The sequence below is a fragment of the Artibeus jamaicensis genome, unplaced genomic scaffold (genome assembly GCF_021234435.1).
Source record: "Artibeus jamaicensis isolate MK-2021 breed Jamaican fruit bat unplaced genomic scaffold, CSHL_Jam_final contig_233, whole genome shotgun sequence".
In the NCBI taxonomy this organism is placed as follows: Eukaryota; Metazoa; Chordata; class Mammalia; order Chiroptera; family Phyllostomidae; genus Artibeus; species Artibeus jamaicensis.
In genome coordinates this window covers 2,884,665-2,895,455 of record NW_026521486.1, presented here as the reverse complement: position 1 = coordinate 2,895,455, position 10,791 = coordinate 2,884,665, and the positions used below count along the sequence as shown (strand labels likewise).

Genomic DNA, 10,791 nt, shown 5'->3' with positions numbered 1-10,791 from the left:
GACGAGCGCGACAGAACCGAGTCCAGGAGCAAACCAACCGTTCTCCACTCATGCAAAGCCACCGAAGCCACCCAGTAGGGAAACAGAAAGTCTTTCAACAAGTGGCTCTAAAATGAGGGGCTGGCTGGCCAGAGGGGCAAACACGCATTTCAGCCCCACGTCCTCCCCCACCAGATCATGGCGGATGCATCAGAGAGCCACGTGGCAAAGTTGCAGCTATGGTTTTCAGAAGAAATACAGAGTACCTTCGTGTCTCGGGAACTGTTACTAGAACTCCTCAGGAGCTTTAGGGAAACATCTGGGTGGCGACGTGCTTTGTATACCTTGGCAGGGTGGTGTACACAGTACACGTTTCAAACTCACCCAATGGCAAGCTTAACGTGGAGGGTTTCGCTGCGTGGAAATTAGTCCCCCTGCCACAGTGCGCGGAACCATAGCTAGTTAGTGACCTGCACTGGTCTCAGGAGGGAAGCCTCCACTGGCCACCGGCCCAGCCTTCTTCCCTGTGACAGGCGCATGGGCTTGCTGCTGCTCTTCCCACTCAGGGACAGAAGCTCCACAACAGTGGTCTTTGTCTCGCCATCACAGGGTAGGGTTCTGGACCAGTGCCTGGCCCTCAGCAGGTGAGCACCTGAGACTCAAAGCCAGTGTTGTTCTGCCGTCCTTCTGGTCAACAACTGAACCATCCCCAAGCAGCTTCTCTGCCAGGCCCTGGAGGAGGGGCCAGGAGCATGGATGGAGCAGACCTCAGCTCCGCCCTCAGGGAGCACAGGTGAAAGTAAGCTCAGTAAGAAGCGAAGTTCCTAGATGGGGCCTGGGGCGGGTGGGGGAGCGCAGCCGAGACCCCGCAGCTGGCCCCGGAGGCTTCCTAAGAGGAGGACTGTGTGGTCTCTGTCTCCACACAGCACTAGGCACAGGGAGGGAGGCAGGAGGGTGAAGAGGACAAAGGTGGCAGGAACGGAGCTCCAGACTGAGAGCTTAGGCACAGCATCGGGAGGCCTTGGAAATGGAGAAGGTGCCATGAAGGACACAAGGCAAGGAGCACACTCAGGTCCCAGGTCCCTGGCTTGGGATGATGTGGATGGAGCCACCACTCACTGTGTGGAGAGTCTCCCGGAGTCTTCAGGACCCTGGTTGGCTATGGGGGATCCAAAGCAAGAGCAGGGGCCCTGCAGCCACTGAGGATGGAGCCCTGGTCCTGCCCAGGCTCCTGGTCTCCAGCCTCACACTGGGTCCCACAGTGGGGCTGGCTGGGGGTGGGGGGCAGAGCTCCATACCTCCACCCCCAGACATGGTGGGGGGCCAGGTCCTTGTGGACCTCTCAGGACCACCTGTCGGGGGCAGCCAGGACGAAGCCGTGCACACAGACTTGCGGGCAACTTGCGGGCAGGCCGGGTGGTTGGGGTGCCATTTTCAGCCCTGGCGTGAAAGAACCAGTCATTGAGAAGCAGGTCGGTGGGAGCCCCAGGGGCAAGGCCTTCTCGGGGAAGGAGGAAGGGGCCACCCCGCCCACAGGGCTGCACCTGCGCACAGCTCACCAGAGCCACTGTGCCTGCCCAGTGCCACCCCTTGTTGCCAAGATTTGGGGAAAATCAGAAGTTTTCAAGTCCATCTGGTATGAATAGCAAAAGAACTCTGAACAGAGGGACCCCACTAGATATGAACACAAACTATAATCACTCTAAAAAGGGAGGTACTGGAAAAATAAATGGATCAATATATAACAGGAAAGTTGGGTAAGAGGTAAGGCTTTCAAATGGGATGAAGAAAACACACACCAAGCAGGAAGAGAAAGGAATCTCCATGAGCTCAGGATGTTTGTTAAAATATTTGGGACCAAGTCCAGTCAGAGCTTCACTCCGAGCTACCTGCCCACCTAATCCCAGAGATAAGTTCACGATTCTAGAGGGAAGAAAGGACCTTCTTCACTTTGAGGTAATGAAAGAAACCACGCAGGATGGGGTAGAGATAGATGTCTGGGGGCCGGGCAGTCTCATGTCTTCGCAGACTAGCAGCTCCCAGAGTGCGAAAGCCCTGTTGGGTCCTGGAGCTACAGGGTTTCCATGGTAACACCGACCACCCCACGCTGCCCCACCCTGTCTCAGGGTGAGCGGTGGGATCTTTCAGAGGCTGTGACAGGCGATCTTACGAGAGATTACGTGCAGAAGCAGGTCTGAGACTCCAGCTGTCTTCTATTAGGCCAATTTTAAAAATGGCAAAAATGTAAAAAAAGTGCCACGCTTGTAAATTTTTTCCTTTGGGAAATAGTTTTCATTAAAAGAGGCTTTTGTGCTGATATTAATGAGTTTATTTTTAATATGTTAAAACACCTTCCAGTTAATGTATTTTTTAAGATTTTATTTTTATTTTTGGAGCAGGAGGAAGGGAAAAACATCAATGTATGGTTGCCTCTTGCACGCCCCCTACTGGGGACCCAGCCCGCAGCCCAGGCATGTGCCCTGACCAGGAATCAAACAGGTGACCCTTTGGTTCCCAGACCACACTGAACCCACTGACCCACACCAACCAGGGCTAATGTATGATTATTAATAAAACCCACGTACGCAAAAGCTCTTTAGGGTCCTCAGTGATGAGTGTGAAGGGACTCAGGGACCCAAAGCGTGGGGACTGCTCTTGCCTGTGGGCACCTGGGCAGGGACTGTTCCCCCCCCACACACACACAGGTCCTCTGCACCCAGCACATCCACTTGTGCAAGTCTGAATTTACTGTGCACCTACTGTGTGCCAGAGGGCATTGTCACAAATGCCACGACACACCTGTGAACAAAAGGTACAGAATACACCAGCCCCTCATCGCTGTCCGCAGGCAGTGCCGGGAGGCACCGTATCAGCCTTGGGGAGGCCTGTTGGCGCTGCAGTCAAACACCCACAAAAGTAAGAGGCTGGGAACGCACCGCAGCTGACACACGGCAGTTAGTATCTTTAATGTACAACGAGCTTGTACAGATGCGTCAGACAGACCCCAGGAGACAAATAAGAGCCAAGGATGGTGACGATTTACAGAAGAGGACACACAACTGGCTTAACATGGAAAGATGTTAAACTGGGTTAAAAACAAAGAAATACAAATGAAAACACAGTGCCATCTTTTCATTATCAAATTAGCAGACTTGGCCCGTTGATGATACTCGGCACTGGCAGGCCGGCAGAGCGGGCCGACTCGTCCTTGCTGGTGGCAGTGTAAGCGGACACATTTTGGAAAGCCGTTTGGTCAGTATGTAACCACAGCCTCAGCAGTTTTCCTACCTTCACTCAACAATCCCTCTTCCAGAATCTATCCTAAGGGGATAGTGGGACATGGGAGAAAGCTTTATGCACAAAGATACCATCTATTTCTAACCGGGAAGGATTAGTTGCCTGCCTGATGGAGCAGTACCGGCCGTTTCAAAGAAAACCAGTAATAACAAGGAAGACAGGGAGGCTGAGAGATCCCAAACTGTTGAATTTCACTTTTCTTTGCTCTACTTAATGTTCCAGAGTCTCTGTGATGTGTAGGTTTGCCAAGACCTAGCAGGCTGTTACTTGTTCATGGAAAGGGGTTAGTGAGGTTCAAGTGAGGACCTGGGGTTCCTTCGGTCTCCACTATGCCGGGTGCCAAGACCCTGAGGTGACACGGGAGACGGCAGCTCCCTTCAGTGGGCAGAGGGCCTGCCCTGACCCTCGGCCCCTCCCTACACCTGCAGGCGCTGACAGCCCAGAGCCAGCCCGCTCCGCCCCAGGAGCACCCCCTCCTCATCCTGAAGCTGCCATGGCTTCTCGAGCACAGGTGATCTCAGTCCCACAGCTCTGGCTGCTGGACGGACAGAGGGACCCTCAGGCGGCTCTCCCAACCCAAAGCCCCACTCACAGTCAAGGGGTCCCTTGCCTTCCCAAGTCCATGCCCACCTCTGCCCACAGCTGTCCACCGTCCCACAGGCCTGTCAGGCTCACAGTCACCCGGTGGGTGATTCTGTCCCCCATTTTCAGAAGCATGTGTGTCAGGGAGCCTCACCTGCACCTCCACACGGTCCTCGACCTGACTCACTCGTCACACACTTACTTACCTGGGACCCAGAAAAATGGGTCTTGCTTTCCCCCAGAAGTCACTGAAATGCTGTAGGACTTCAGCATCGAACCCCAAGGTCACACTCTGTACCGGACCAGGAAGCCACCCCTTACTCGGAATCCCACCTCACATGACGTGGTTAGGAAATGAAGCTTACTTCCCAGACGGGGATGCCATGGACCAGAAAGCAGTCACAGTCCTGTCCAAGGCCAACACCATGGAAAGCAAATCTGACCCTCACATGCATCAACACTAAAGGCCTGACCCTCTGTAAATCAATACAAGTTCTCCTAAATGGAGAGAAAGCATAACCCCAAGGCATGTACGAAGCAGCTCCCCTCCCCCACTTCCTTCTTCAGCTTGACCCTGCCCTCCACTGTGGCCTAGATCTGGGCCACATGGAGCTCAGGTCCCATCTACTTTTGCTGGGGACTGGGTGTCTTCTCCTGGAGCCAGTGGGCTCCTGTGTGGCATTTCTTCCCTGTCCAACGTGGGGGCCACCCCACTCGCTCGCCTGCTCCAGCTTCCACAGCTGCAGGTAGCAGCCAAGGCTGTGGGTGTCCAACAGCGCCAGTCCCAAGCCCACAAATGTAAGCACTAAGTCACTAGGCTAAAGGAAGCTGGAGCAGCAGGCTGGGCCAGGCACCGCGGCCCACGTTCAGTGTCACAGGTGTGGGCGGCTCTGGCCCTGGTGTGTGGGTAGCGTGGCTGAAACACTGCACCTGGTGCAGACACTGAAGTGGGCCTGGGGTGGCTGAGAGCCGAGTTCCTGCCCTGCACCTGCATTGGGCCCCCCTCCCCAGCTGCGCTGGGCCACACAGACAGCCTCCAGGCTCCTGCTCCAGCTGCAGGCATTCCTTTGCCCCAGGCGACGCCGCACCCTTCATCGCAGCAGCCTCCACCTGGCATGCAGGCAGAGGGAAACTTGAGCCCTAAGTGGAAGTGGTCTTCACACCTGGACTGAGGCCCCACCCCCAGAATGGGGGGCTCCACTGTGTCCTCCCCCACTTCAAGCTTAATGAGCACCAAGGGCCCACCTGAACAGCCGTGGCTGGAATCCAGGGGGCCTGTCGCCTGTATTCAGGCAGTTGTTCAGCAGGGCAATTGGGCTAACAGAGTTTACAATGAGAGTGGCAGTGACCCACGAACATCAGCAACCACTGGGTACCCTTGACCTTGCAAGGCAGTAGTTGCTTCAGGAACGCAGTCACTTTCATCAGCATCATCAAAACTCTTAGGTAGGAAGAAAGGATGGGCCCCAAGACCCAACCTCTGGGTAACCCAAGATATGTCTTTGGGTGGGTGCAGCAGCTGTCCCTCTGCAGCCAAGCAGAACAGGGAGGGACAAGCCCAGGGTAAGACACCCCAGCTCCCCCCATTGTCCAGGCGGCTGCATAAATGCAGGTCACTTGGCATTCAACTGTGGCAGGAGCATCACTGGCCAAATGACTTGGCCAAGACTCGCTGGGGAAAAGAATGCCAGGCATCCCCGTGAGTTAGTGCAACGCTGCCCACCACTAAGAAGTATGGCTTTGTCCCTCAGAGTTAGGACTTGAGTGTCAGTCTGCACTGTCGCCTTAGGATGGAGGTAGTCCGCAGCTCTTTTCCTTTCCAAATGTCACTGAGGCCCTGGCTGGAGCGACCAGAGGCCAGTCCTGCTTTGCCTTCCGTGCTTACGGACGCATCCCAAAGGAAGTGGGTCTCTGGCTGTCAGAGGCCAAGTTTTCTTGAGTAAAGGCTAGACACCAGATGGATGGCATGGGGGGGCGGCATGCTACATGGGGGCTCTGGAGACCTACAGATGCTGTGGGTGGCTGAGGGGCTGAGGTGAAGGCCACTTGTCACCTGAATGGAGAAGAGAACAAGTCTCAAGCCAGAGGAGACCTGCCACCAAGTGACATGGGACAGTGGAAGGGTAACCACGCACTAGCAACCAGGGGTCATCCCCACAGGAGGCCAAGTCCTCAGCCCGCAGAGGTCCTTGGGCACTGCGTGCATGCACAGGCTGCTCTGGCTGCTTCTGGGAGCAGCCCAGTGGTCCAAAGTCAGTCACCTTCTCTAGCAGGCAAGTTCCAGGTTCCCAGAACTCCCGGCGCCACCAGAACACTGGCAGCTCAAGCCAGGCATTCACCGAAGTGTCTCCGCTAGGTCTCTCCCTTAACCTGTGTTTCGGCCTTTCCCAGCAGCAACCACCAGCCCACTGACTGCATACTCCGGTGCAGACTGGAGCGTGCCCCCAGACATGCTAGCACTATATCCCTGCAGTGATTGCTCAGCCACCAAGAGCAAGGACAGGGCCCCTGCCTGCCACACTGGGCCCTGGACAGACTAGCAACCTCACAGGTGGAAGGCCAGACTCCCTTCTCCAGGTCCCCACATCAAGCCACCAGCCATCCAAAGTGCCTTCTCTCATCAGCAAGCTCATCAGTGAGAACAGGGCAGCCAGGTGGGGCGCTGCCCTGGGGGTTTGCAGAGGGCAGAAGAGGAGCGTTGGTGAACCTTGTCAGGCCAGGAAGGGTCGGTCAGCCCTAAGGGTCCGCAGCATGTTGTGGGGTGGATGTGATGGAGCAGCAGAGCTGCAGTCACCCGAGGAGCTGCAGTTGCAAGCATGGGAGGGGAAACATGCACAGGGGCGCAGGTGCGGAGCTAGCACGGAACACCAGGAAGCGAGGTGGGTGACCAGGTGCCCAAGAGTATGAAGATCTTCTGGAGCAGGTCGGGAGAGGCAGAAAGGGGTGTCTCAAACAAGGATGCTGTGGTAGGGGCTTTTCTTCTATGCAGCAAAGGGTTTGGGACCTGGTAGTTGCGGTCTCGACCAGGGTGGTGACAGGTTCTTAAAGGTTCCGTGCTCGGGTGGGCAGGGCAGGGGCGGGACTAGTCCCGTTGGAGGCTGGGTGCACAGGGCAGGGGCCTGTGCCCGAGGCGGCCAGCTGGCGGCACAGCATCTGCCGCTCCCGCACAGCTCGATTGGAGGCAGAAGTCTTCCTGATTTGGGCGCGACGGGCGTGCCGCAGTGGGGACTTGTAGGTTCTCCGCAACTCCGCCAGGAACCCCTGATAGTTGTTTCGCAAGGGGCTGTCAGGTTGCATGTGGGGGATCGCCCACTTCTCTGCCTCCCCGGTCAGCCGGGACACAAGGAAGGCCACGCGCTCGGCCTCACCTGGAAAGCGGGAGGCCTGGAAGATCATGAACCTGTCCATCTGCATCAAGAACCCTGCCAGCTGGCCCGGGTCCCCGGAAAAAGGCTCAGGCAGAGAGGTCGGAGGCGTGGTCATTGGCCGGGTCCCATTCGAGGTAATGGCTGAGATGGGCGGGGTGATCTGCAGCGCACCAGGAATCCGGGCCCTGGTGCGTAACAAGGTCAGCTCTGCCATCACGCTCTCCAGCATATTAGTGAGGTTGGCCTTCTCCGCCCTCAGCGTAGAGGCCTCCCGCCTGAGTGCGGAGTTGGTGAGGCGCAAAGAGGTCAAGGTGTCAATGACATCATCCATTTGGGCATTAGTAGAGGCTGCAGAGGCTGGGGTTTCAGCTTTTGATGTCTGGGGTTGGACCATGTTGGCAGAGGTCAGCCAAAGGATGAACTGATGGGTGGGAGAACGGGCTTTGGGTAACCCGGAACCTGAAGACCGGTGATGCTAAAATTGGGTAGACCAGGCAGGAATGAGAGAATAGGTAGGGTTCAAGATTCAGAGTGAACGCAGGGTGGACACGCCAAGAGATGGAGGTGGTGCAGGCCTTTGGGATCCCCGATTCCGGATCTGCTCCTTTATCGCGGACCTCACAAAGCCAAGGCGGGCAGCACAGGAGGTTGGACTTGTTCTGGGGCCTGAAGGATGAAAACACGTTTTTAAAAGGTTTCTTTCGATTGTAGAAAACAGGGTCGAAGTAGGGGAGGCGGCGTGGGAGGGCCAAAGAGCTGGGGGCGCGGCGGGAGCCAGGCCCGAAGCCCCCTCACAGCGTGAAGCCCCCTCCTCGGGCGCGGCCGGCGCCCACCTGGGGCACAACAAAGGGCGAACGCACCTGCGGAGGCGCGGGGCCTGAGACGGGCGCGTACCTGGGTCTCCGCGGCTCCCTCCGTGGCTCCGGGTGCCCCGCGGGCCGCAGCCAAGATGGCACGATCTGGGGACGCTGGCAGGCGGATGAGTCACAGCGGCCCTCCGCCGGAACTGCTTCCCGGTCAGGTCAGGCCAGGGAGGCCGCGGCGGCGTGAGAAGGACGGCCTCGGGCGGGCGCACGGGCGAGCGCACGAGCGGGACCGGGGTCGTAGTAGAGAGCAGGTCGTAGCGTGACCTCGGTGCGGGCAGGGTCGGTGCGGAGCCAGCGGCAGTGGCAGCAGTGGCGGCGAGTGGGTCTTGCGCAGGCCCCACTAGTTGCCATGGAGACCTCCCGCTCGCGTGCAGAGGCTGCAGCCACGCCCCGGAAGTGGCGGGTTCAGCCCCGCCCCTATGTCGCCCAGCCCCGCCTCCCGGGGCAACTCTCCTCAGCAGCCAATCAGTGATGACTACGGTTACTGTTACTTTGTGATAGTGGGTGCTTTTATCATTTCTCTAATTCTCCCTAAACTACGTGCAAAGCCCTTCTTGTATTTGTTGTGATTTTTTTTAGTGAAGCTTGCTTTTTACATTGTAACCTGAATACAAATTCAGTGTAGTGTCTATTGTAGCAAATTCTGATGGCAGAGAAGTCTAAAAGAAATCCTTCATGTCACCCAGAATTCCTCCACCTGGAAAGGACACATAGTAATATTTCTGTCGTTCTATCCAGTCGTTTGTTAATTATATAATTTTTTGTACCTTCTGAGATTTTTTACTCTTAATAACACTGAATTTTGATATTAAAGATACCATTAAAGATATTTCGACAGCCTGATTTTCAAATATTGCCTAGTGTTCCACTGAAGTCGTGCACTGTGGTTTATTTAACCATGCCCCCTTTTGATGGGTCTCTATCTTATTTTCCACGTCGAAGTTTTATAAACCACACTTGCCTATAAATCACAGCCTCTTTCTCTGCCACTTTCTCCAGGGTGAACCCCAACGGGTAAAATTACTGGGCCAGAGCATGGACTGTTTGACTCAGGACCCAGATGCCTCCCTGCCTGACCTTGCTGAGCTGCCCCTCAGCCACCAGATCCAGGCCGAGGCTCGGCGGGAGAGAGAAGACCCCACCATGTCAGTCTCCTGTGCACACAGCCCGCGGGGAGGTGCTGACCACTGGCCCCACCTGAACTCGCTCCTCACACAGGCCTGGGACAGCGGCAGGCCTTCGCTCGGGCCTTTACCATTTTTGCTTCTGTAAAATGGAAATTGGAACATGAGGGTGTGAGTGCTTGGGAAAGACAGTCTAGCTATGCCCCCAACTGTGTGCACCCCAGTGTGCCAAAGGAGGCATTTTTTTGTAACTAGTTGAAAACTCCTGGAGCATAAGGCAAGAGAGAAAAGAAAGGAGACAGTGTTTCTTTAAACTACCTCCACGAAATCTCCCAAGTCAGATGCCAGCAGGACCTTCATTCATGTGGGCTGAAGTCAATGGCTACAGAAAGTGGCTGGGATCCCTGTGCCTCTCCCACTGCTTCTAAACTTGCACGGCTCTCCCCATCTGCTGCTGTGAGCTTCCCCTGGGCCTCTCTACCCTCAGAGCCTGCCTTGTGCCTTCCCAGGCCCCTGGACACCGTGCCCATTACTGCAGTATCTGCTGCAATTCCAGGTGCAGTCGGCACTGGGTCTGGAATTCGCTGGTGCGTGAAGTACAAGGTGCATCGTGATTTCAGAAGTTATCAAAATGAATTTGAAAAAACATACAATTTCTTTGTATTTCGCTTTATTGAAAATAAAGTAGTATAAAAATAAAGCTTTATTTTATTTAAATAAATAAACGAATTTGAAATAAAAATGAATTTGAACATACAATTTCTTCGTATTTCGCTTCATTTTATCTAAAATAAAGCAGTATAAAAATAAAGCAAAATAAAAATGAACAGACTTATTTAAATTCAAAAAACAGCAGACTATTCGGCCCTTGATCCCAATTGGCGATGCTATGAAGCTTCCCTGCCTGCCAAAAACGCAGGACAATGATAAACTGCAAGGAAAAGACCCTGCTGGAGCAAACACAGACAATTCCACTGTGGCCCAGAAACACAAGCTGCTGAGTGTTGACAAAGCCATGGGCCTGCCGGCCCATGTGTCCTGACACAAAACAGGGACACAAGGCTGTGAACAGAGCCAGACTGCATGTGTGAAACAAGGGGAGGGGGAATCACCCCTATTTCAGAAAGGAGTCTGAAAACTGCCTCCACATTTCATGAGGCAACAGCTTCTGGGAGGTGCAGCCCTGCGACAGGGGAGCGCACATACAGTCTCACGAATCTCGTGCCCCTTGGCTTGACAGGCGGACCCCCAAGGGCAGGAAGTGCGGCCCACCACTGCTGATATAAAGCCCATTCTGTACTGAGGACCAGGCATCACCGATACAACACCAAACTACCAGAGGGGGGTGGGAGTGAGTACACAGAGAGAGAAAGAATGTGAAAGACACTCTTTTACCCAAAAATGAGCCTAAAAATAAAAACTCTAGAGCCAAGGAAGACACCTAAAGCTAAGAATAATGGCCACCATAATAAATAATTATAATATCAATTAAATCCAGATGAAGTTAAAATCATAGAACGGTCTGCAAATGAAAAGACTTTAAAGAAAGCATGTTTAGGGTCTTCCATGAGAATA

General features: G+C 54.8%; 1 protein-coding gene across 2 annotated transcripts; it reads right to left on the bottom strand.

Annotated features, from left to right (window-relative positions):
• Positions 1-2,919: 2,919 nt before the first annotated feature.
• RTL6 (retrotransposon Gag like 6) lies at positions 2,920-8,463 on the bottom strand. 2 transcript variants are annotated; one of them, XM_053662033.1, is made up of 2 exons: positions 8,087-8,463; positions 2,920-7,892 (listed from the first exon to the last, which is right to left on the bottom strand). In XM_053662033.1, exon 2 carries the CDS (start codon positions 7,618-7,620, stop codon positions 6,901-6,903), a length of 720 nt encoding a protein of 239 aa, XP_053518008.1. In that variant the 5' UTR covers positions 7,621-7,892; positions 8,087-8,463; the 3' UTR covers positions 2,920-6,900. The 2 variants fall into 2 exon arrangements, with proteins under 2 accessions (XP_053518008.1, XP_037016434.2); XM_037160539.2 differs by having other exon boundaries at positions 8,121-8,463.
• Between the last annotated feature and the right edge of the window lie 2,328 nt (positions 8,464-10,791).